Source organism: Vanellus vanellus (genome assembly GCF_965231255.1).
Source record: "Vanellus vanellus genome assembly, chromosome: 5".
Classification (NCBI taxonomy): Eukaryota; Metazoa; Chordata; class Aves; order Charadriiformes; family Charadriidae; genus Vanellus; species Vanellus vanellus.
This window is the reverse complement of record NC_138910.1, coordinates 17,062,646-17,086,539: the sequence shown is the minus strand read 5'-3', so window position 1 is coordinate 17,086,539 and position 23,894 is coordinate 17,062,646. Positions and strand designations below refer to the sequence as shown.

At 41.7% G+C, this 23,894-nt stretch overlaps 1 protein-coding gene across 1 annotated transcript in view; it reads right to left on the bottom strand.

Annotated features, from left to right (window-relative positions):
* Positions 1 to 18,347: 18,347 nt before the first annotated feature.
* Positions 18,348 to 23,894, bottom strand: part of XRCC5 (X-ray repair cross complementing 5) — a gene marked incomplete at its 5' end in the record, with an annotated part of 56,563 nt that continues 51,016 nt past the window's right edge. Inside the window, 2 exons of the mRNA XM_082483447.1 lie at positions 18,348 to 19,840; positions 20,654 to 20,725. Coding sequence (XP_082339573.1) covers positions 19,826 to 19,840; positions 20,654 to 20,725 — 87 coding nt within the window. The 3' untranslated portion in view covers positions 18,348 to 19,825. The remainder of the gene's footprint in view (positions 19,841 to 20,653; positions 20,726 to 23,894) is intronic.

Sequence of the window (23,894 nt, the reverse complement as noted above, 5' to 3'; positions counted from 1 at the left end):
TATGGTAAAGACTGATGAAAATAATTTAACTCCTGCTATGGGGACAGCATGATGGCAGCTAGATTAAAGATGTCCTTTATAAACCATCACAAAGCAAGAGAACATGATAATGAATGAGTTAATTACACCACCATTTGAGGCTGATACTACCCATCTGCCGCTTTGATTAATTAAAACTCTGACGGACGACAATGAGGCCCTTCTCAGGTCTGAAAGCAATTAATTGCCAAAGTCCTCAATAAATCTAACAGCATCACTGACTGAACTGGCAGGAGAGACCACTTCGAACAGCCCCAGAACAGAGGCAGAAAAGCAGATTATGGAGTTTGAAGCATCCCCAACATGATGCATTAATCTTTTGATGTAAGACTGCGAGCTGAGACCTGGCGATTTTAACTTCTCGTTTAATCTTCTTCTCACTCCCCTTTCTTCCTTTCCTCTCAAGATCAGAGGAAGGGAGAGTTTCAGTAAAGGACATGAACTGCTGAGGAGATTTTTAAGAAGATATTGGCCCTTTGTGTCCTTTGTTTAGACTTTCCAAGCTGTAATGAATGGCTTAAATTTTTGCCCTTGAATGTCTGTTCTTCTCGGACCAGTTGTAATCAGTCCTGACAAAGGTGGACTTTGGAAATGCAATGGGGAGCTGAACTCTTCCAATTCTTTCCCTGTTCATCATTCAAAGAATGACAAAAAGCAACAGTGCTTGTCCAGAAAGTGGTGGCAAATCAAATCCTCCTGTGGGGAGATCAAGGAAAGTGCTGAGCTGGAGTCTGAGAAACCAGACACAGACTGTGGGGGGCAGGAGCAAAGGCAGGGCATGAAGAAGAGAAAACGAAGCTGATCAAAGGACTTTCTACTGTGCGAAATCCTAGACTCCAGAATCAGGCAGGCAAAAGGGGAAACCCGCCCTTCAACCATTTAAGAGAAAAAAATATTGTCAATCTACTACAGGGAAAACTGGCCACAGCCAGCAGAGAGAGGATGAATTAGTGCTTTTCGCCCTGTCTACACTGAGCATCAGCCTTGCAAACTAAGCCCAGCTGGGACACAATGGTATTTTGAGGGAACACCATGAAAGACCACTTTCTTTTGCAGCAAACAAGGCTAGAGAACACCAGACAATCTTTAGAGCCAGTGCAGCTCAAACGTGTAGTTTGCAGACCTTGCACTACAAGGTGCTGCTTTTTCAGAGAGATGGGGGAAAAAAAGCCTTTCCTTCCATTTTTATCCTACTTATGCATTGTTAAGCAGCTCTTGCATTTCACCTTGAACAGCTACAATCGAGGAACTAAAGCTTCTTCATACCACAGATCCAAGACAATGATTAATAACAATTATCAGCAGTGATTAGCTAATACGACCACAATACAACAATCCCACTACCTGCCAGTCAGTTGCAGGCGTCAGCGCGTTGAGGCATGACAGCTCTTCTGATTAAACACTGCCTCGCTCCTGAGGACAAGAGGAGAATCCCCTTTGTGACAGCAGCAGCCTCAGCTGAGCGTGTTGGAGGCTGCAACTTCCCGTGCTGGAACGGGGCAGGAAACCGAGTTTAGAGGTGTTGAACTTGGAAGATCGTTGCTCTATAATCACATTAGAGAGAGGGATAAGGTGCATGGCTCTTGCTTATTGCTGGGTCTTTAGTTCAGTAATTGAAAAGCAACCATGTCTGAAAGGGTAAAACAGGGATAATTAAGCAGAGGACAACAAAAAGGGTTTATTTACAGGGCTCCTGTTTCAAATGACAGAAGCTGGTTGTCCAAGTGTTGAAAAAGGGTTCACTGTGGAAAGGAACTTTTAACATACAAGCACAGTAAATGACAGACCCCTTTTCCAGTTACAGAAAAGGAAACTAGTCAAGGAAAGAAATGGACCTGAAAGGGGGATGATAGGAAGGCACTTTCCAACACATGAAGTGGCCATTTGCAAATACTAATAACTCTTTGTCTCCATCTAAACAAAGGAGGGTGAGAGACAGATGCCACATACGGACTTAGATTTCCCCGGAGAAGAATGGAAGAGAAATTAGGACAGACCAGATGTTCAAGAATTAAAATTTTTGAAGAGTAACTGAAATACAAAAGGAGCTGTTATTGCTCAGGTGAGCTCCAGCTGCCTCGAGGTACGTCTATATCGCACAGTATAGAAGCATACAGATGTGCCCTAAGTGTCTCAAAAAAGCCAGCGAGGTCAGAGTCATGCAAGTATCTCTTCAGAGCACAGCGTTCCCCTGAGCCCAAAGGGCGAGAGGAGGCTAATGTTCTGCCAGTGCATTTTAAGCCATCTTCAGGAAGCAGACAAGGCGGCGCGTCTCTGCAGATCAGTTGACGTGACAGATGTGTACAGACATGTGCATCCACTGTGGAGTGAATCCATCATTCAACCTAAGATTTGGGTCAGATTTTCTGACTCCACCTGCAACTCAACTGAAGACCACTCAAAAAAAACAGAGATGAGGAGAGGACATGTTGGGTGCCTTTTTTCATAGTTTTGCTTTCTACTCCTCCCAAGTACCATACATATAATTCATGTTACTCTCCAGAAGTCCTTTCCCTGTTGCCCAACCCAAAAAGACTCCCCGTTCAGGGAGGGAACTGAGAAACCACTCTCCAAGAGCAGGGACTTTTTGTCCCAGTTTCAGGGTTTAGCCCATTTTAATGTTAAAGCCATTACTCCCTCAAAAAAAAAAAAATCCAGTTAGAAGAAACAACTTTTTTAAACAACATTAAAACCTTACAGCATACTGTAAGAACCACCATTCCAAGCTCCTTGCAGTATTTGCCCGTTGCAAGGTAAGCTGGGGATGCAGGTATAAATTTAACTTCAAATTTCTTTCTGACCACTATCAGCTAAAGGTAAGCCCCAATGTTATTTTTTATCCACTGTGTGGACCAGGTGCTACAGAAGCACTTGGTGTAACGTGCCACACTGCAAAACAAGTGTCATGTTGAATTAGCAGTTCTCTACAACGCTTCTCTCCTGTTCCTCCACAAACAGGCACGTAGCAGAAGTGTAATCCGAAAAACCGTATCACTTTCTAACTCCTATTTCATAAGCCAACTAATACCTCCACTTACATAGCATTATTGTCACGGACAGTCAGGAGAAGCACTAATTAGACTGGCACATTAGACACTTGTTAATTACATTCTCAATTTTCAGTGTCAGGAGAGTCTCTCCTTTGTACCTTTTAGAATCTGTGAGAAGAGGAAGAGGGGAAAACAAAACCAACTCTGCTCTGATGCTGTGTAGTTCTTGAGTTGGCTCACCAACTACTGCAGTGTAGCTGCCTTATTTTTGTCACAGACCAATGTATGCCTCTGCATATGTAGATGGACTGATTTTATCCACAAGAATATACAGAATAAGCATCTCTCTGCTGTGTCAATGAAACTGTATTGGTACGTAAACCAGCAAAAATAAAATCAAAATGCAACACAACACTCTTAGCGTTTTGATCTTGGCCTGAGATCTGCATTCACAGATGATGTTTCAAAGTATTCATGCATGTCTGGGGTTGACCATTCAGTTTGTTCCAGTTCAGCTGATAAGAAAGTTCAAGAGACAAAACCAGCATCTAGATTTGAAGGAATTAGAGCTAATATTCTTGATTCCAGCTCAACTCTGACTTGAACTGATTTTCCCCTCACCCATGTATACAGTACATCTTTTAATACCTTTCTCCCTGGCAAATTTATTACACTTTTCTCACACCTCTTCATCTCATGTACTTAACACTGCATTTTCACAGCTCTTTCACAGGTGGCCTCTGAGCCAAATACCCCTTCTGAAGCACAGAAAGAGGAAGGATGGCTGTCCAAAAAAGTGTAAAATATGCATTGAATCTACCAAAGGGCTCAAGAAATGACCAGTAAGTTACTCTCAAACAAGGGAGCACTCAAAGGAGGAGGAAAAATCTAGGACTAGAGTCAACACCCCTCTTGATTGAAACCTGAACAAAGTGAAGGGTGTATCAGCAATGACAGACAAGCTTGTGTGCTGAGCAAGCACTGAAAACTGCAGTTGTTGTCCGGCTCAAAGCTAAGCTCAGACAATTGACCTGAACCACTTGCCCCTGGGGGTAGAGGGAGTAGTTGCATTAAAACTAAAAGTAGAACCCAAAAGCCCTAATCACAAATATCACCGGTTAACTCCCAGCACATAAAATACGGCTCCTAGCATGTAAGATCTTCGATTTGCTTTCACATGTTTTGATTCGCCAGGCAGAGCAACACCAACTCCGATGACACGTTCCCGCATTGTGTCCTCCGTCAGCCAAGCTGCAGCAGACAGCAAAGGGTGCACGAACAACCTCTTGCACTGAAGTACTTGTGCCTGGAGCCCTCTTGCAAGCTCCCACAGAATCAAGCACAAATAGATGATTAGATTGCTTTGATAGTTTTGGAAATGTTCTTTTAGACATTTTAAAAAGCAATCAAGGGAGCGCAGGCCTAGTTGAAAGGGAGTACGTTTGGTCCCTTTGGAGTAAGGATCACAGGCAACTGCGTGAGACAGCAAACCCCTATGCGCTGGGCTACAGCCATCACCAGGGAGCAGCTGCAGAGCGAAATGCCCTGAGCAGAAGGCAATACGGGCTTTCTGTACCTCTTGCTTTCGAACTGCTGCATCTTTCCTGAGAGAAAAGGGCCACACACGTGTTGGCTCCTGCTAACACAGCGATCCGTTTAAGATGCTTTACAAAGGGTCAGTGAACCTACCTTGAACAAAAGTGAGGCGCTTTTTCTTCCTCCATTGATAGTGTGGGGGAAAAGTTGCCCCTTCCCCAAGTTCAAGAGTTTGCATTAGTCTCAGCCAATCCATGCCGGTGAAGGGGACAAAAGTATTGCTCTATCTTACACAAGAGATCTGAGGCAAAAGAAACGGCTTATCACCTCCCATCCTCCATCTTCCACGCTGTAGCGTGCAAGCAAAAGTTTGTGCAGAGTTGTGGATTTCTAACCTCAGAAGCAACAATTGGATCATTTGTTCTGACTTCTCCCACACTCCCCCTTAGCTCCTTTGGCTAATCATGAATTTCCCAGAAAGCTATCCATGGCACTGATTTGAAGGCTTCAGGACATGGGGAAATCCATCACTTTCCTCAGTATTTTGATCTAAACTGTCAGAGCAGGGAACCAGGTCTGCTGCCATTGCTGCTTTTAACTATGTGACCCGGAGCAAATCACTTAACTACACATTACAAACCTCAAAACCAGGGCAAAAAGGTTACTCCGAGTCCACCCAAGTGCAGTGAGATCGTCACAAAAAACTATGGTGCCAACTGAAAGCAGATTGTCTAGAATTCAAGTACTGTCTGCAAAGTGAATCAAAACTTAAAGGTCTTACTACAGGCAAATGCATGTGCTTAAAATCAAAATTTCTCTGGCTATGTCAACTGTCTCTCACAGTTACAGCCTATATTTACCAAAGGAGGCAGCAAGCCATGCTTACTTTCAAAGTGCATTTCATGAGAATTTGCCATCCATCCCGACTACAGGTGCTTAGACAGCAGCAATAAGATGAGTTGGTAGAAAAGTTTGGCTTCTATTAGGCTCAATAAAATTAGATTGGAGAGATGACAGGACAATGCTAGTCTCGGTGCAGGCACATTTTGAACCCAGAGAGACACATTCTGCTACCAGGAACGGCAAGGGTATTTTCAGAGTCATTCAGAATCTGCCTTGTAGCATGTCTTGTCACGCTCCTCTTCACCCTCCTACACTTTCTCCACCTTTTCTCCAACCTTGCAGTGCAGGGAAATTTGGGATTTTTGTATCATTCCCACCCTTGAGGGCACAAGGTTTTCCCATTGCCCCTTTCTGCAGCTTTCCACTGAGAAACCAGCACTGAAAAGCATTTGCTGGTAGAGCAAAGCCCACTGCTAAACACCATTACCCCACAGAAAGAGTTCCAGACATGGGACATTTGCTGTCTTTTACAATCCAAATGGACCTCAAAAAGTCCCTTGAGGCTTGTGTCACCACATTTGATGCTGGGCCAGTATGACTCTGCACCAATGGTACACAGGAAGACATGTCAGCAATGTCACTTCCCCACTGGCTTTGACTTGCCCAGTTCAAGTGTGCAGAGCCAGTCCGCAAAGGTCTGTGGCAGGGACATGGCCTCTCTTTGCCAGTCCAGAGCCCCGCCTGAGGGCTGCACCTTCCTCCCTCCAACGGGCACAGCTGGAGGAACACTTGCACAGGGTGACAGTGCTGAAGTTGTGTCTAGACCTGGAATTTACAGATCCCCAGCTGTCGCTTGTACCACTGAGTTATGCAGAGGCAAACTTGGTGCCAACAAATAAGGAGAGTCCTACGTAAAGTTTTCTTCGAATACCAGACCGCCACCTTGCTCATTGCTCGGTCGACCAAGTGCAGGTGTTCTCCTAGTTGCACTACACAAATGCAGACACAGATCTTCCCAGGCAACACAGTGACCCCAAAAGCCCCAGTGGCAGGGGCTTAGCTCAATGCCATCTCTTTTGCAGAGTAGGTGGAGCCAGTATCAGATGAGCTGGACGGAGATTTTGCTTTAGGATCAAGAGCCTAAGTTGACTTCTCTGCAGCCTGCGCTAGCTTTCGGTCTCAAAAGCTTACATGGGTGATGCTCTTTCCTTCCTCCTGCTGATCTACAGATCAATATGAACTTCTTTATTCATCTAATTATAGCTGCAGGGGGCTCTTTGCAGCTCAACTACATTTGTCTCCCTGTGATGTTAATACAATCAGGCACAAAGATCACTTCATTAAAAGATCATCTATGCTTGATCCTATTTGAGCTATAAAAATCACTCCTTTGTCATACAAAGTGTATGGTGAAAAGTGCAAAGCTGGATGACTTGCGTTAGCTCAGGGAGCAGAGTTCAGCTCCAAAGAGCAGCTGGAAGAGGAGCTCCCACCAACTAAACGCTGCACTTCCACCATGATTCAGATGGAGCTACAGGCACCACGCTCCAAGCCCCAGTTAGCTTTCAACTAAAGGCCCCAACTCAGCCAGGACCCTGGCACTATTTAAGCTCTTATTTAAGACACCGCTGCCTGCCTTATGCTTGACTTGGTGGGACAGGAATGTAAGCATCCCTCAAAGCCAGCCAGCAGAGGTGACCAAACCAGCCTGGCTGGCTTTGCAAAGCAAGGAGCTAAGTTGTACCTCCCACGTCCTTTCTACCAGAAAGCTGCTGGTTGGAAGGACAAGCCTACAGCAAAGCAGCAGTCCCATAACAAAGCAGCAGCAGCTGCAGTCTTCAGCCACCTCAGCTGAGGAGGGACACCCATCTCTGTACAACAGGACTCATCCACTGCACAGATAAATGGGCACTCTGCAATCAGGTATGGAGGGGAAAATGAGGAGTATATTGCACGTAAGGTGCAGAGTATCTGTGGCAGAACCCAGAACAGAGTCTACCTCTCCTGTACTGTGACATGATGTCCCTTTTTTGTCGGTCCACCCCCTCCACCTTCCTACTACGTTTTCCTCTTGAAATGTGAAATGCAGGGCTTGCTCATTTATTTATAGTATGGTCAGACAGACTCTGTCCGCAGAGCAAAGTGGCTCTGAAGTACCAGTACCTGGTGGCCTGAAGGGGATGTTGTCTGCAAAGGAGGCTGAGAGTGTCCCAGCAAATGCAGCTCTAGGTCAGTACTGAATAGTCGCTTGACAGATGTAGCTTCCAGCTGATCACCTGGTAAATATTCAGCTTACACAAAAGAGCACATCTTCAGCAGTAAAGATTAAGATTCGAGATTAACAGCTAAGAGGAATCAGGTAGAGGAAGGATTTGAATTTGAGACTCCAATATTGCTAGAAAATGCTTTGGCCTCTTGACTAGGACAGACAATAATGGGGCAAGGGAACAGCACAACCAGCTTGTCTCCACTATATTTTTTTCAGATCTAACCTATTTTCATAGACATCATCTGAGGACACCTACCCTCAGGCCTGCGGGTGAAGAACTCTTTCTTTGTTAATTCTGCAAGGAAAGCAATGCAGCCTTGGGACATTGGAGCGAGCACACAGAATATGCCGGCAGAGCACACAGCCTTTGCCGCTCTGTCACAGTCCAAAAGGGACATCTTCAAAATCCTCTACAGAAATGAGCTTGCCTTGCCAACATCTATATTTCTACCAGTACTGACCCATCTGTGTGGATATTGCCTCTCCACATTCTTAATCACTGAGCTGAAAAATAGGAGCAACACTTAATGTTCTTTTGAAAACCTCATGATGAAAGTAAGCTATTACAGCACTCTCTGGTGCCACTGAGTTATTAATAAACACACAAAGTCCTGAAATCTTTTTAGCAGATTCTTACTGAAAAAAACCCCACCTGTACATGCTAGAATCCAGCAGCACAGGAAAACCTGAATCCTTGATTCATCATTCATAGAAATTTCTGGACATGAATTAAATATATGTGCTTAACCCCAGAATTGCTCATAGAGCAGCACCATAATGCAAGTTCTTCTCACCTTATCAGCCAGAATGGTTTTGAAAGAACTAGTATTCACAAGAAAATTCAAGGAGAGATAATTATAGGTCACCAGGTTAACACTGGCCCCGGAAAGCAGATATTAGTTGTACAGCCGGAACAAGATAAAAAACTACAATGGAGCATCTTAGCACTAAAGACGACAAATTGGCAAGAGGTCTACCATATAGCATTGGAGAAATAGATATGTCCCCAAGGAAGAGTGTTTTGAAGCTTCCTTGGTACCCTTCTGGAGAGGTCAGTTCTGAAAAGCCATTAAGTCAGAAGGGTTTTAGGGGTCTCATTCCAGCCCCCAGGACTCAGAATCAGATGGTGATTTCCTGCAACCAGTGGTTTTGCCTCCCAAATCTGGAAGTGCAGCAGACAGTGCGGATTTCAGCTGAAGGTTAAGAGCTGAGAATGAAGCACAGCAGCAAAATAGGCCAGAGGGAGCAGTCACACAGTTGGGGCTAGAAACGGCCAAAAAGGCAAAAGTAATTGTCAGTGAGCAAAGCTGGATGGACACGTAAAAACCTGTAGCTGTTTGGAAGTGCTTTGTAGGCAGTGCATGTGGCACTTGAAGAAGGCAGAGGAACACACCGAGAAAGCATGGTGCACAGAAAGAGGAAAAAAAAATGATACAGTACTTCCATGTGAGGTCACCTGCCCAGAAACCACCGTGTCTTTGCTTCCCGCTGTGCAGGAAGGCAGCGATGGTTGCAGCAGGAGCCTCCACGTGCCCAACCTATCACAGTTTGTAAACCTATTGCAGTTCATAAACCAGTCATTGCTCCTTATGCCAAATTAGTCGATCTCCGCATTCTCAAACACATACGCAAAAGCAGCGTGACAGTGGTTGGACAAGGGGCCTAACGTGCTGGCTGTAACAGATGTGCGGCAGACCCACAGCAACGCTGAGGAAAGAGAAGACGTTAGAGAATCAGCAGACAGAGCCAGGGCAGCTCACTCCCATCCCACCTCTGCTTGTTCAGAGTGATGGCATTTCCCTGCCTCTTCGCATTAAAGCGTTAAAGTCTGGAGCTGTTCAAACACCAACTAGCAAAGCCACCATCGCTCAACACATTGTCTCTACTTTCAAATCTCACAGAGAACTGCCACCCAGTTGAAGGGGATGCTTTGTTGTCTGTTCCGTGCACAAGAGGCAAAGCACGCGCGCACGTTTTGCGCCCAGAGGCCTGCTGAGCTTGAGATGAGCAAGACTGTATCTCTGAGTTCTGCTAGTAAATATAAAATATGCATTTCCTCCCAGAGGGCTAACAGTCAGCTGGTCAGCAAATGAGCTGTTAATGATCTCAGGGCAACGGTAAAAAACCAGAAATCATACACTCAGCCTATAGCACCTCATAACCCACTTCTTGCTGCTTACCCCAGATTAACGCGTGCAAAGACAGGGGAATGGTATAACCCATCTATTTCACATTTTAAAAATTAATTTGGGGGATTTCAGTGTTTCTGTTCTGTGCTGCTATGGAGCTGTGTGTTTATATGGGAACATCTGTCATGTGTGCTCACATGTCCGCAGACATCACTACCATAGAGGTAACCTTTCCCAAAGGAAATGACGAAGAAACTGAGAACCTGACTCTGGGTCACCAAAAAGTTTCCACCCTACTGAACTCAGAAAAAAACAACTGCACAGGGAGTGAAGGCTGTTTATATCATTGTTCTGATAAACCTTTTTCTATACGTTAGCCTTGTCTGGCTGTAAGCCCAGCTTCCCACGGATGGCGGCACAGGCAGGCAGGAAGGACAGCCATGCTCATGGCAGCAGCCCATCAGCACCATGGCACAAAGCTACAGGATTCCCCAGCCCTGATACCCCACCCTGGATCCCCACACCTGCACCCTTGATGCAGACACGCCAGGGTCCACCTTTTAAGGCTTCTACAGCAATGCTCGCAGGAGTGACAAACATGCTGTGAATTAGCCAGCTGAATAAATGCAAGAGAATAGAGCTGTCTGGTCCAGAAAGCACAACTGCTTACGAAAAGTCCAATGTATTAGAGAAATTGTGTAGCTCTGTGCTATGATTTTATTTTTTTTTTTTCCACAAAACACCCTCAGTAAGCAATGCAAGCCTGGGTAATCATTGTTAAAAGCATCCCATTAAGGGACTGCAGCTCTAGGACACATGAGTATTATCTATAGCTAATGTGCATTAATACAGACCAGTTTATACATTACAAATATTGACAAGCTCCAAGTATAGCAGCTTCAAGAACTCTCTGTCACCAAATAGCATTTTGAGCTGATGACACACAGCTAAATCCTGAAAGCCATACAAACTCCAAGAAAGAACATACGTTTTCTGCGGTACTGTGCTCCTTAAGGCCTGTGTGTGTCCCTTTAAATGAATCCTAAGCAAAGTGCTTGTTGAGATGATTTGCTCAGTTCTCATAGTAAATACTATGTGCTCATCTATTCAATTTCCTCCCTCCTTGTCATGAAGCACTATTTTTTCAGCTCATCTCTGATCCACTCTGATACGTATATTGAGTTACTTTTCCCTTCTCCTCCTTCCCTTGATGCCTTTAATCCATGCAGAGAGCAATTTGTGCTCCACAGACACAGCTGGCTTGTTGGGTACCCAACAAAACCCCAAATGAGTGTAGAGGAATAGCATTCGCAGTGGTCATGCGAGCTTCCCTGCACCCCACCGTCAGAGCGCTTTGAACCTGAGCAACTGGGCTGCCAGTTCTCAGCATACCTCATGACTTTGCCTCAGTATCCTCCGTGCAGTCATTGCTGTCCAGAGGAAAACTGATGCTGCCCAAGATAACTGTGGTGCAATGGAGACATCAACTTCTGCCCCATCAGCTGGTTTCACGCTAGCTCTGAGAGCACAAAGGAAATCTTCAGGAAATCTTTGTACAATGAAGACTAAAGACAAGGGTAAATTATCTTCAGATGCATTTGCTCTTCTAGGATTTGGAAAGTGGGGTTCTTTAAAGCCAAAGAAAATACAGAATTGCACCCCAACAATTCTGGTCATTCTGCAGCTACCAAGAGAATCATAGAAGCTTATTTTTTTCAGTTTCACTCACCCTATGGTTTTTGTACCAGTCTCAAACCATTTGCAGCCTGGTCCAGAGTAAATTTTCAAGACCAGACACTGTCAACCTATAGGCCAGATCTCATCATACAGAAATTGCCACACAGAAACTTCAGCAGTTAAACTTCAGAGAAGGAAACAATTTGCTTTGAGTACCTAACATGTGCTTCTCCATGTAGCTGCAATTTACCTTTCAATTCTCTCTACCCTACAGTAAATCTCTGAAACTGCCCACAGCTCTTCTGTGAAGAACTCAGTTCTGTGGAGTAATCTCCCCTTGAAGACTACGCAGCTGTCCAGAAGGTGAAGTCCTGCCTTCCAGCACGCACTCACTCTCTAACATATATGCAACAATATGATTCTCTTGAGTCCCATTGGTCCCCTAGGGGATGCATCGCTCTCATTGTGTTCCAAGTTACAGTGATCTCTTGTAGGAAAAGGTCATTCCTGCATGGTTTTCTCTCTTCATGTTTGTTTTTTTTTCACGTCCTCTGTCTCACTGCAGTTCGTATATCTGAGTCATCATCAGCTTTGGGTTAGTCGGGATTATACACAATCTCATGGGTAAACCTTGAGCCGTGAGTCATTCTAATACTGAAGCCTCTATTGCTCCCATCTCCTGAGGACTGAAGAGGAATCTCTGCCGGACAAGCTACAACCCAATTACATATTGCCTTGCTGGAATAACCCTATTCCTTCTACATTGATTTTGTCACTGCTGCCTAAAGGGAACTTTGTGACCATTTACATTTTTAAATAGGTCAGTGTGCGTGTGTGTCTGGGAGAACAGTAAGTAAATGTTCATTATGTAAAACAGCTCATTCTTTCTGGATTGTGAAAGAGATGTGGAAAGGCTGTTCTTTCCAATAATAAGCTTTGAAACCTTATCTGTTTCCTCTCCTTGCTTTTCAAAGTCATTAAGTGGAATAACTGATTGTCCATTTCTCCAGAATACCTCGGTCTTTGTCTGTTTAATGTCTGCCACTCACATATTCCTGCTGCCTGTGAGACACTTAATGGAATTCCCACTGCTCCACTTCTCCTCAAGACTAATGATCATGTTCTCCTCATTTCCCATGGAGCACCACAATAACTTGCTTTTAGTCTTCATTTACTCCCTGCACCTCCCAAATCTTTTGCCATAAAACTTTTGCATGTACATATCCCCTCTATATGAAGTCTTATCCAACCAAAGTCCCTCAAAAGTCTTTCAGCTGTCTTCTCCATGAGACAACATGAGTGTGTGTCTTTCCCCAATTGCAAAGGGAGGATAATCAAGAGGCAGAGAGATTAAATGGCCCAAATGAGTCTTCAGCAGAGCTAGGAATAAAACCTTCCTGTTGCTGTCTTCCACTAGTGAACCAGAAGATTCTCTCTCTTACTTTCTTATGAAATAAGGCAATGAAAAAATTTTAATGAAGGTACAGGGGACACAGCCTGTTTCTCTGATTCTTTAACTTACAGGTTGATTTAGTGTTAGTACGTCACTGAGAGATTCCACCTGTTATAGAACATACCTCATCTAGAGTGAGAGCTTTACCTCCCAAGAAGCCTGACCACCAGGATCTCACAAAGTTTTGAATCATCCCTTTTGACAGAGCCAAAGACCCCTTACAAACAGTGCGCAACAAACCCAGCCAGCTCAGTGATACATATGGTCCTTGTAAGTGCAGGTGTCCTAAAGTTTTCCTCATCTGCTAGCAAGTAATAAAGACAGAAACCTTCCTTATCTCTGTCCCTTCACGACTTTTCTGCAGTTCATTCCTTTAAACGTAATGTTACTGTCTGCAAAGCACAACCCGTACCAGAGAAACAGTGGTTTAATAAGCTACAGAACACACTGGTAAGCTCTGGTACTCCAGTGGTAGAACATAAGCCAGAAGGAAGTTCATTAAACATAGGCAATTTCCATATCACCAAACATGCTTTCCTCCTCAAAGCCCTGTCTCCTTTACTGCTTTTCCTCTGGAAGAAGAATATACCAGCTGGCTGATGTTATCTTTGATAAATTCCCTCATAAGAAAATGAAGGGAATCAGCCAGTTTAGCTTCCAGAAGACAATCAGAATGTTAGTTGAAGGTGGGGTTCAGACAACATATGAAGTTGTGTGCTACCCTGCGCAGTTTTGTGAAAGGCGGATCAATATTGCTTATGCTATGTTCTTCCTAGAGACCATACAGCCTTCTAAACCTTGGGGCCAAACTGGAACACTGAGATACTATAGTTGGTAATTGCTGAAAGTTCACAAAGAGTACTAGAAGACTCCAGGGTAAAAAAACTTACATCCCAAGTCACTAAACAAAGGAGGCCATGTTATTTCTCATCTCACCTTTGCTGAGCCATTTTTTATCCTTTGTAGACATACAAGCGACACTCCCTGAACATTCAGGAAGGCTGAGGGCTAGAAGATGAAATTCACACAGGATTCATGATTCATGCACGGTGTTAAGGGACCACAGGGAAAAGCTTTTGACCAACTCTCTTACCCATTCAGGTCAGGGCTTTCCATGCTAGCCTGCTTGGGAACAAATAAAAAAATACTTCCTGCCCCCCCCCCCCCCCCTTCTTTTTTAGTAAGGAAAGTGTCCCTAAGCATTCTGATATAGCTGCTATAACTCTTGTGAAAAGCCAGTGTGGTGCAGGGGGCTATATACCATTTCTTCCCACTGTGGGGGTACCTCAGTCTGTGGGGAGAGAGTATTTGTCATTTCATTACTCACATTAGCAGACTGCAGAAGGAATTCTCACACATCCAAGCCACATAAAACCCCAACAATCAAGTACTACAGCTATTTTACCTTATTCTACCCAGCATTTGCTTCAGGCAAAAATATCTGCACCACAGTTGGTCTCCTCGTGGGCTTGTGCTCCCTTTATGCATTGTCTCAGGCAGCAGATAGGAAATGTTTCTAGTTATACCCTACATTGGGGGTATTTCTGGTTTCTTCTGTTAATATCTTGAAAGCTGCAAGATTCACTCCCTTCTGGAGGAAAAGGAAATGACAGTTATTACTGCCCATTATCGTGCATCAAAATAGGAAGAAAGGATGAGACAGGGTCAGAACTCCGTAAAAATAAGGAAGAAAAATAATCCTTTGGTTTGATATATTGAAAGCAACATTAAATACATTTCTACAGCCAACCTACCGATTCCATCACAGACTTCCCAAACTCTCATAGGAGTCCATACAGCTGACTTGGTGCACACAGAGGGGTCCTAATTCTTATTAGTACACTTGTAAATATATGTATGAGTGAATTTAAGTACTTTTTAGTGCTGTGAAATAATTAGTGATTTGGTAACAGCAAGAAGTACTGTGAGCGCTTTAGGCTGCTGGTAAAAGAGGTGCTTTTGATGGTCAATAGCTGAGAACTGTACTGGTGAGGCACCAGAATGAACAGGATTCATTTCACTGTGTCTCAGTCACACTGGCTTCACGAAGTTATTGGGAAGAGGAAGCAGATTAATTTCTGTCCAACTTAAATCACTGAAGTACAGTAAGTATGGGCAGAGAGAAAGTTAGATGAATGAAGGGTCTATTTTAAGGCACTCAACTCACAGATGCACTAAAATTATGTCTGGGCTGTAAAAACTAGAGGAAGGGACAGGTCTTCTAGTTCTTGTTGAGTTCTTTTATTTTCATATATGCAAGTACTATTCCAAAACAGTAAAAAGGGAAGAGGAAGGGGGGGAGGTAAAAATCACAGCCTTGACTTTTAAAAAATATCTATTTTAGTTCTTCATATCAGATTTTGACAGTATTACAAATGAAAACTTCACCTATTCCATTTTCCTTTATTTCTTTAGTATGGGGTAATCTATTCCTCTAAAATTTTCAGGTTCAATAATTACAAGAAAAGAACAGCCCAAACAAGTGCAGAGCTTCTCCCAAAGCTGCTTGGCAGAATGTTTAACATTGCGCACTGAGGGACCACTTTGCTTTCAACACAGTGCACAGAAATGCTATATATGTAAACTCCACCAGCTAGAAATACAAAGACAGGTAACCTCTTGCAGAAATCCATGCTGTCTTCAGTTACTAGCATCTTTCCAGTGGTGGGGCTTACAGAGAAAGCTGTTCTTTTCTATGCTGTAGTTCTTCAAAGAATTTAGAAACATGGGCCTGGGTGGGCCTCCATTCCCCTGCTAGCGCTGGGAACTTTTTTTTTTTTTTTAATAATCTTTTCAACCTGCAACTCAAAAGAGGGATGAGAAAACTTAGAGGTTTTCTACATCCAATGCTTATTCTTGTTAATGCTACCATACGCTGCGCTCCATTATGCATCTTATGCTGTACCAGTATGAAGAGATGAAGAACAAAGGGAAAAGGAAGCAAAGCTGTAAGTTTGGTGGAAATGAGTTTTCCTCTGTCACAAACCAACAGCTAAAGTTAACTGCTTCCTTCACATGGGTCAGAAGCGGGAGGGGAGGGACAGACACAAAACCAATACCACCCTATTGCTTATAAGCACAAGAGGAATATCCACCAACATATTTACCAGCTTAACAAAATACAAGCCAAAACTCTTCCTCTTTCCAGATTACCCCGAACCTGACTGAGATCACCAGGGAACTCGTCCCTTGCCTATCACCTGACTTGTGGTAGTGGCCAGCAACCTCATCCTAAGAGCAGGATCTGCTATGCTAAGCAATGTGCAAATGCAGAATATAAAGATGGGCCCTGTCTGCAGAATTCGCAGCCTACATAACTTCTCCGGTCTTCCACAGATGACTGTGAATTTCCTTCTTCATTTATCTAATTCCAAAGACCCTGCCCCAACCCCACACAGACATTTCTGCCAAAATCAAAATATCAGGATTAGCAAGAAGAAAATCTACCCTGGCAACTAAGAGACTGCAGTGCAGCAGAATAGATCTCCTCGCATTAGAAGTGTTTTGATGGTATGTGTCATACTTTTATGCCACATTGTAAGGACAGAGATGGAGCCTTACTTCCAGAACTCTCCAAACATGTTGACACCATACTGTTAACATGATAATTCATTTCAGGCCAATCTAGTATCACACAAATCCAAAGTCTTCAACTATTTAACATTTTGGAAGTTATCTTCCACTACTTCTGTGACATTTTCACAACTGTGAGAGCACAAATTGGGTTTCTGAATACAAAAAAAAATGAATGAGACAAGACTGGAGAACTGTGTTACAGAATCAGCAGACCCCACTACTCAGTGACAGAGCAAGCCACTTCACTGGCAGAACAGATCTATCCTGATTGCTTACAGATTCATGGTACATTGTGACTGAAAGAGCCTCATTCTTCCTCTATGGCTCCCCCAAACAGTATTTTATTCTTTCTGTGGAGTATTCAGTTTCATGCTATGGCCCCAGCTCCCTCCCATTTTAATTAGGCTTCCTGGTATAATACCTCTGGATACTTTCCACCTCCCAAAGTCCACACTGCAAATTACCTTTTCTAGTCCACATTCCTCTTCTGAGAAAGAGCAGAAGGAAGAGGACCTGCAGAATAGGCAATTTTGCCGATGTGACAAAATGATCAGCCTGCCGGATGGTACTCTCACTGCCAGGCCAGCTAAAGAGGGGAAAAAAGGTAGAACTACCTCATTCCTTTCGCTTTCACCTCTTCCCAGCTTCAACTTTCATATAAATCTTTTAAAACATAATGCTGAAATCACTGCCTCTCCATCAAAACTGACCGATACTGCCCAATGAGTTAAGGAGATATCAGAGCAGTAGATTAATAAAAAGACACAAACAACAACCGTAAGCTTTGATCTCTCAGGAAACAAGGCTAACCAAGGTTACTGTCCCATATTATTAGAACCCAAAGAGCTTTCCAGAGGGGCCTTCCTTCCAGGGGAAAAACAGAAATAAATCAGTAACATATAACAAAATCACAGACGTTATCTTTTTTTTTTTTTTTTTTTTTTTTTTTTTTAGACACACTGATAATTTCTCTAGCTACAAAGTACAGGACAAGGGATGTTCTGCTGCTTGCAAGAAAACAAATTTGCATGGCGTTTCCTGCATATCTGCTTTTGGAGTGGAAGACTAACAGCTCTATCTTTTCTGATGACTGGCCAGTATTGCAATTCAGAACGAGAATCCTCAATGTAATTAGTGAGTAACTAGGTCAGACTTTATAACTGAAAACGTGAGCTGAGACTAAGTGAAAAGATCTCTTCCAGTCATTTAATAAGAACCCGAAAGCTGGCCCTTTGCCAAAGAACAAGTGTAAAATCAGGTTGCTATCTGATAGACTCTCAGACATAACACAAGCTTCTGATGACTGATACGCAGAAGGCTGGGCAGAATGAAAGACACTTTGCTCGCCTTCTAAGAATTTGCTTGCACTAATTTTAAGTCATAAATTCCCACTCCCTTCTTCAGTACGAGCAACTCAGTTACCATCTGAGCCTAATTGTACTGTACACATAACAAGACCTATGAAATAATACTCCATGAACCAAATGTTTATTGATTGACAGAAGCAATACTCTCTAAAAATGTGGTCAAATGGTTCAAAAAAAAATAGAAAGCCTTACTTTGATTTGCAAAGTAATTCTACACCCTGTCTGGTTGTGACCAAGACTTCTCATCTCTGCAAAATAGTAAAAAATATTTTATTGGGGTGTTGTGAAGTTTAGAGTTTGTAAAGAATAGAACAAATAATTATACTTGGCTTCTGTAAATGGATTTTGATACTCAGTGTTTGCATTGTATGTCCAGGGAAAGAGCTTTTGATAGTCTCTTAGGTACCGTAAAGGTAGTTAATCATGCGATTTTAGCAAACATGGCTCTGAAGAAGACAAAAGCAAATTTCTAAATATTTTATTAATCAAACAAATTAATAAAATGTAAAAAACCCCAAGCCAGTGTTATACTCTATAAATTGGCCTTAAAAGACATTCAAAACAATGAACTGCCCAAACATTTCTTATTTACAGTTCAGAAAAATATCTTCTGGTGACACAAATGCTCTAAAGGTCTGGAAAGATCACTTGCTCCCTGCCACCTGCATTTGAGAAACCCTTTCCAAGTCTGCATGAACTCAGGATAGGATATAAAAGAGGAGAGAGCAGGTAGGGGCAAAAAGCAATTCCTGTTTCCAACACAGGAGGTGTTATTCAGTATAAGGTGCAGATATTCCAAAACATGTTTTAACTACAGCTCATGATTTTTTCTTTATGATCTTAATACCATTTTGCACAGTATGTTTATACATTTGCAATAATGAAATAAAAGCTTTTGAAGGAATGAATCTGGTTGCAACAAACAAGCATCTGTGAAGGTGTCGTTACTGCCTCTCCAGATCTCTAAGCAAATTTGAGTATCTCTTTCAACTTACTACTCCAGATCACTCTGTGTAGACAGTACTCTGTTTTGGTTACCAATGTTAACTATTATCAGTTATCTATCACAGGTGTCAGTGTACCATTTTCAAGGATTCTTCTGCTTTGTGTTAGCAGATATCTGCAGTGTATGAAATGGGGATATATCCGATTTATTCATCCTTTTAGCACCAGGAGTATCTACAGTAACCGTACTAGTTAAATGTCTACACAAACAGAAATACCAGCATATAAACAGGAAAACGTATAACAGAAAGGGACAGAGACTGTTCAGCTGCTGTTGAGCTGACAGGATAGAGAACCTGTAGTACAGAGATGACCATAATTACTGATTTTGGTACAGCATGGCAAAATCAGCACACTTGGCTTTGCTGTGTGCTTTAGATTCTGTGTATTTCAAATTAGTACTTTGTGACTCCCAAACTAGAATTTTTTCCCATAAGCTTTTGTGGGTTTTTTTGGTCTGACTTTTTAATAGGAAAAAAGCATGAAAATGGAGACTTTTCCACTTCTGTAACAATAATGCTATAGAGTTACCTGCACTAAAGATTCAGCATTACCTGGTAACCTTACTGTGACAGTTCTATCTTCCTTCCCAGGCAATGTAACAAGAATTTCAGGCACCAGCACAGATTCTCATTAAATTTAGTAGTGTTCAGCTGAAAGCAACACCAAGGATTTTTAACAAAATAAAAAAAAAAAAAAGAGAGATGCCTTAAAGGTATCATTACTTCACAAATACTTTAGATTATTTCAATATTCTGTTCTAGTTTTGAAAAATCAGATGACATTTATACCAACTGGAAATGTCTCTGGGACTTTTGCTCTCATTTGAGAAAATAACGATGAATATACTGTCTTCTCATTAGCATCCTCTTTTGTGCCCCACATCTCACAGGAAGATCTCTTCCAAAACTTTGCTTGTATAGTCACGATATATCACCCAGTCACATCATGTCCAGCTGCAAATAGAAGAAAAAGATTTGGAAGAAGTAGCATTGAATTCAAGGTACTTCTTACGTGTGTTTAGCACTTAGAAAACAAAGCACATTTGGAAATCCTTATCATGCAACATAAAAGGACTGCACAGAACTTAATACTGAGCTGCTATAAAGTACAAAAACCAACCTAAAAATCTCATCTTCACATAATCTTATGTGCAATTTATAGATTTTAAAAAAGTACAGTCCAAAAGTAGAAATCTGCCTGCTATTGAAGCTTCTTTAAAACTGTCTCCACCATCAGCTTTAAGCCTCGGAGACAGATTTGTAATGACTCAGCCTGTAAAAAATGGCTAAAATATTTATTAAAAACCCTCTTGAAATCCCTGAATTTCAGCAAGCCTATATAAAGAAGGTTAATTGAGAAGATTAAAACATCTTTTTTAAAAATGATTTTCAGTTTTCAACCCACATAAATAGCTGTTCTAGATCTACAAGCTTTGCTAAATGCTATTACAGTAAATTATAACAATCTGCTATCAAATGAGCAGCCTCACCGGCTCTTTTGAAACACACACTAGAGGACACATTTAACCTATGTAAACACCCGTGTTACTATGTAACATAGTATTTGCCATCATGAAATTACACACCTGGTTATGTTTTACAATAGCAAATAAGTATTCCATGTGGCTGTTTTCTGACTCAATTCCTTAGGTGTTTTCTAAGCCATGCACTCTAGTCTACTGCTTTAAAGAGCGCTTGCTCTCTTCTCTCACTGCACCTTTCAGGTAGTTCAATTCTAAAGCCACATCACATCTTTACGGTACTCACCAAATCATCAACATCACCACCTTCATCTGTGGGAGGCAGAGTGTCATTTTTCTTCTCTTTTGGAGCCAAGAACTGAAAATACAAATGTATTTATATGACACTGACAAAACTCAGACCCTTAATGTTAAATTAACAAAATATCTACTTCATGTATCAAAACAAATCCACCTGTAATTAAAAATTATGAAGGAAGTTTGTTCTGGTTTCCACCCTCCAAAATCATCTTAAACTACAGGGAATTTCATAAGACTTGCTTTTAAAGGTTTTTATGATGAAGCGTGTTGAAAAACAGACAAAAGGACATGGTTCTTCAGACAACATATGGTTAAACACCCTGTGATAAGGATGCTGCAAATATTAATCCCTAGTCTCATGGGGAGATGGGGAAAGTTCATAGAAGAGAAATCCTTTAAAGTCTACTAAGTCCACAGAAACAACCCCAAGCACGGGAAGTATTGGAGACATCAGTGCCTGGAACCTGGGTCTGTACACTCTTCCCTATCCATCCGTTACTGTCCACTGTCAAACACGGAATTCTGGGCTAGATGAACATTTTGTCCATTACAGTATGGCCATGTTTATGTTCTTAAAAAAGAAAATTTTAAAAGTAATATTGTGTATAGCTACAAAATGCTAAAGGACAGCAAAATACCCACCCCCCACCCCCCTTTGATATAAACACATATGTAAGCTGACCAACGGCTTGTTTAGCTAAGTTCTTAAGTGCGGCATTCTAGTTTGGTGTGGAACTTAGAAGTTTCTCATTTAATTCAATTAACATTTAACAAATGAACAAAGACATGAATTTTAAAAAAACCCTCAATCACACAAGATGGTTAGAATGCCAGTCTTTAAAAATAGAAAATTCATTACGTAAAACTCTATTGCCGTAGCTGCTGGTACAACTTACCATATGCCCCTCACTTAAGGCATTGCAGAACAGAAGACAAAGGTAAGCTGCTCAGATACTATAACAACTGAAATCAAACATACAGACAATATCTGGAGTACAACCACCTCTGAATTATTTTTCTCTTAGCCTAACATAGTGAAAAAAATAATAATTTAGCTAGCATGGTAGAAAAAAATACAAATACTTGACTCTTACTTAAAAAGTATCTGGTTGTCCACAAGTTTTAGTTACTGTGTCTTTACCAATATCCTTACTATAAAATCGTAAATTTTCTTTTTCTTATTAAAATGCCCCAGAACAAGTATATAGAGCCAGGAACAACCCTGACATAGATAAAGAGATAGATGTGAAAGCTGGGGGGAAAGAAAAGCCACATTCCATGACTTTGAGTTCCATCATTCTTAACTGAGAAACAACTTTGCTGTAACTCTAGATGATGTAAGAGAACAACTAGTTAGAAAATAACCACATTAAACAGGCTACAAATACCTGTTTAAAGTTTAGGTAATGTTTTTGTGCAAACAGCTGGCTCCTGAAAGCAAGCTACTGTTTACCCAAGGACTTCAACTATAACAGCCACAGAGGTTGTGCAAAAGGTCATGGGATCCCTATCAGAGCACTACCAGTCTCTAAGACAATATACTTGTACAGTAAAAAGCTTACATATTCTTTTACGTAAATAAAATGTTCTGATCCTTCTCTAGGGCAACAGTGATAGCTTTAGACAAGGGGTAAAAGACTGAGAAGTTACTTGCTGCATCCCACTTGTGGGTAAGTACCAGATACCATATTCACTAGGATGAAGACATTGCTTTTGGTTAACACCAAAGACAAAGGATGTAGACAACCTCTGTATAGTTGTCTCACTACTCAAAGATCAGATGTTTCCTATGTCCAAAACAGCAACATCTAAGAGGAACGTAGAAAGCTTACTCCACAGACAACACTCATGTTTTAACATGCTGACTTCAACTTATCATACAGATTTTGTAGCTGAAAAAAAAAAAAAAAAAAAAAAAAAAGAAAAAGAAAAGAGACAGTGACAGGGCCAGAAGGAATTAGAATTTCAAGATGCCATATGTCTGTGTAACTTTTTTGCTGGAAAATTTCTCAATCTAGTAGTAATATAAAGCACATACTATGAAACTAAAACCTAATGACATTGTCAGCTCTGCAAGACTGTTTGTGCCAGATCAAATTTCATCTTACACAGTTAATTGAGTCAAATGGTATTTCTGAAAGTAGCACATTTTTCAAAGTTTTTAAAATTAGCTTTCCCACACTAAGTTAGGTAAAGAAAGCTAAAAGCTAAAGAAATGTATGATGAAGATTTGCAATCAATTGAAACTTGAAGTTTCCATCAAATGCTGAACATTCACAGTCGGGTTTTTTTTCCAAAGCCTGTTTTAGATTTATGCAAAAGCAAATTACATATAATAGTTGTGCTGAAATCCATTATCTTCCCCAAAGCAACCAGACAAATCACTTGACATTTCTGCTCTTTTAACCTATCATCCTCATGCTCTAAAAAGAGTATCTCCACTATTACAGGGGAAAAAAACCCAAAACTACCTAACCCCATTTTTCTCAGTGACAGGAACATATTCATGGATAACCCAGCTCAACCAAAAAGAACAAGAAAATTTTTACATGTTACCTCTCTAGTAAGTGGCCTTGTAAGTCCTCCTTTCTCCTTCAAACAGTAACCCTACAAACCCGAAATCTTCCACCCAAAACAGTCCTGAAACTATCAGCTAGTGATCTGTACATAAGAGAAAAGGCTTCTGTGTCACAGAGGACCACACTGGCAGGCAATCCCTTGACCTTTATCACTGGTATGTGATCTATTACAGACATGAAGAAAACTTGCATCTTAGTGTATTTTGTGATATTTTAAAAGATCCAATATAACCCTTTAGTGAAGGGTATTGCCTTCAGTATAGAAAACAAATGAACCATTTTTGCAATGGTCCATCTACTGTAGAGCTAGGAAAATGCTGGCTTTCTATCACACAGGAAACCTGTTGCAGGGTTTAACTGGACCACGGAGGACTAGGTTTCAGATCACCGCCATAACTTCAAACCAAAATTTTCTATCCCTGCAGATCTTACTCCAAGAACATGCAGTCTCCCAGTTTCTTCAGTAAAAAGTCATATAAAACCTTGACAGACAATGGCAAATCAGCGCTCTGGTTTTGGATCTGGAGAGTATGTGGGGAGATGGTTATCTAGTGAATAACTGGGATTGCCAACCGCCTAGTCAGCAAAGAGATGCAACCCATTTATTCTGAAAGTCAAGGTAACTGCCATGTTAAAGAACTCTGTTGC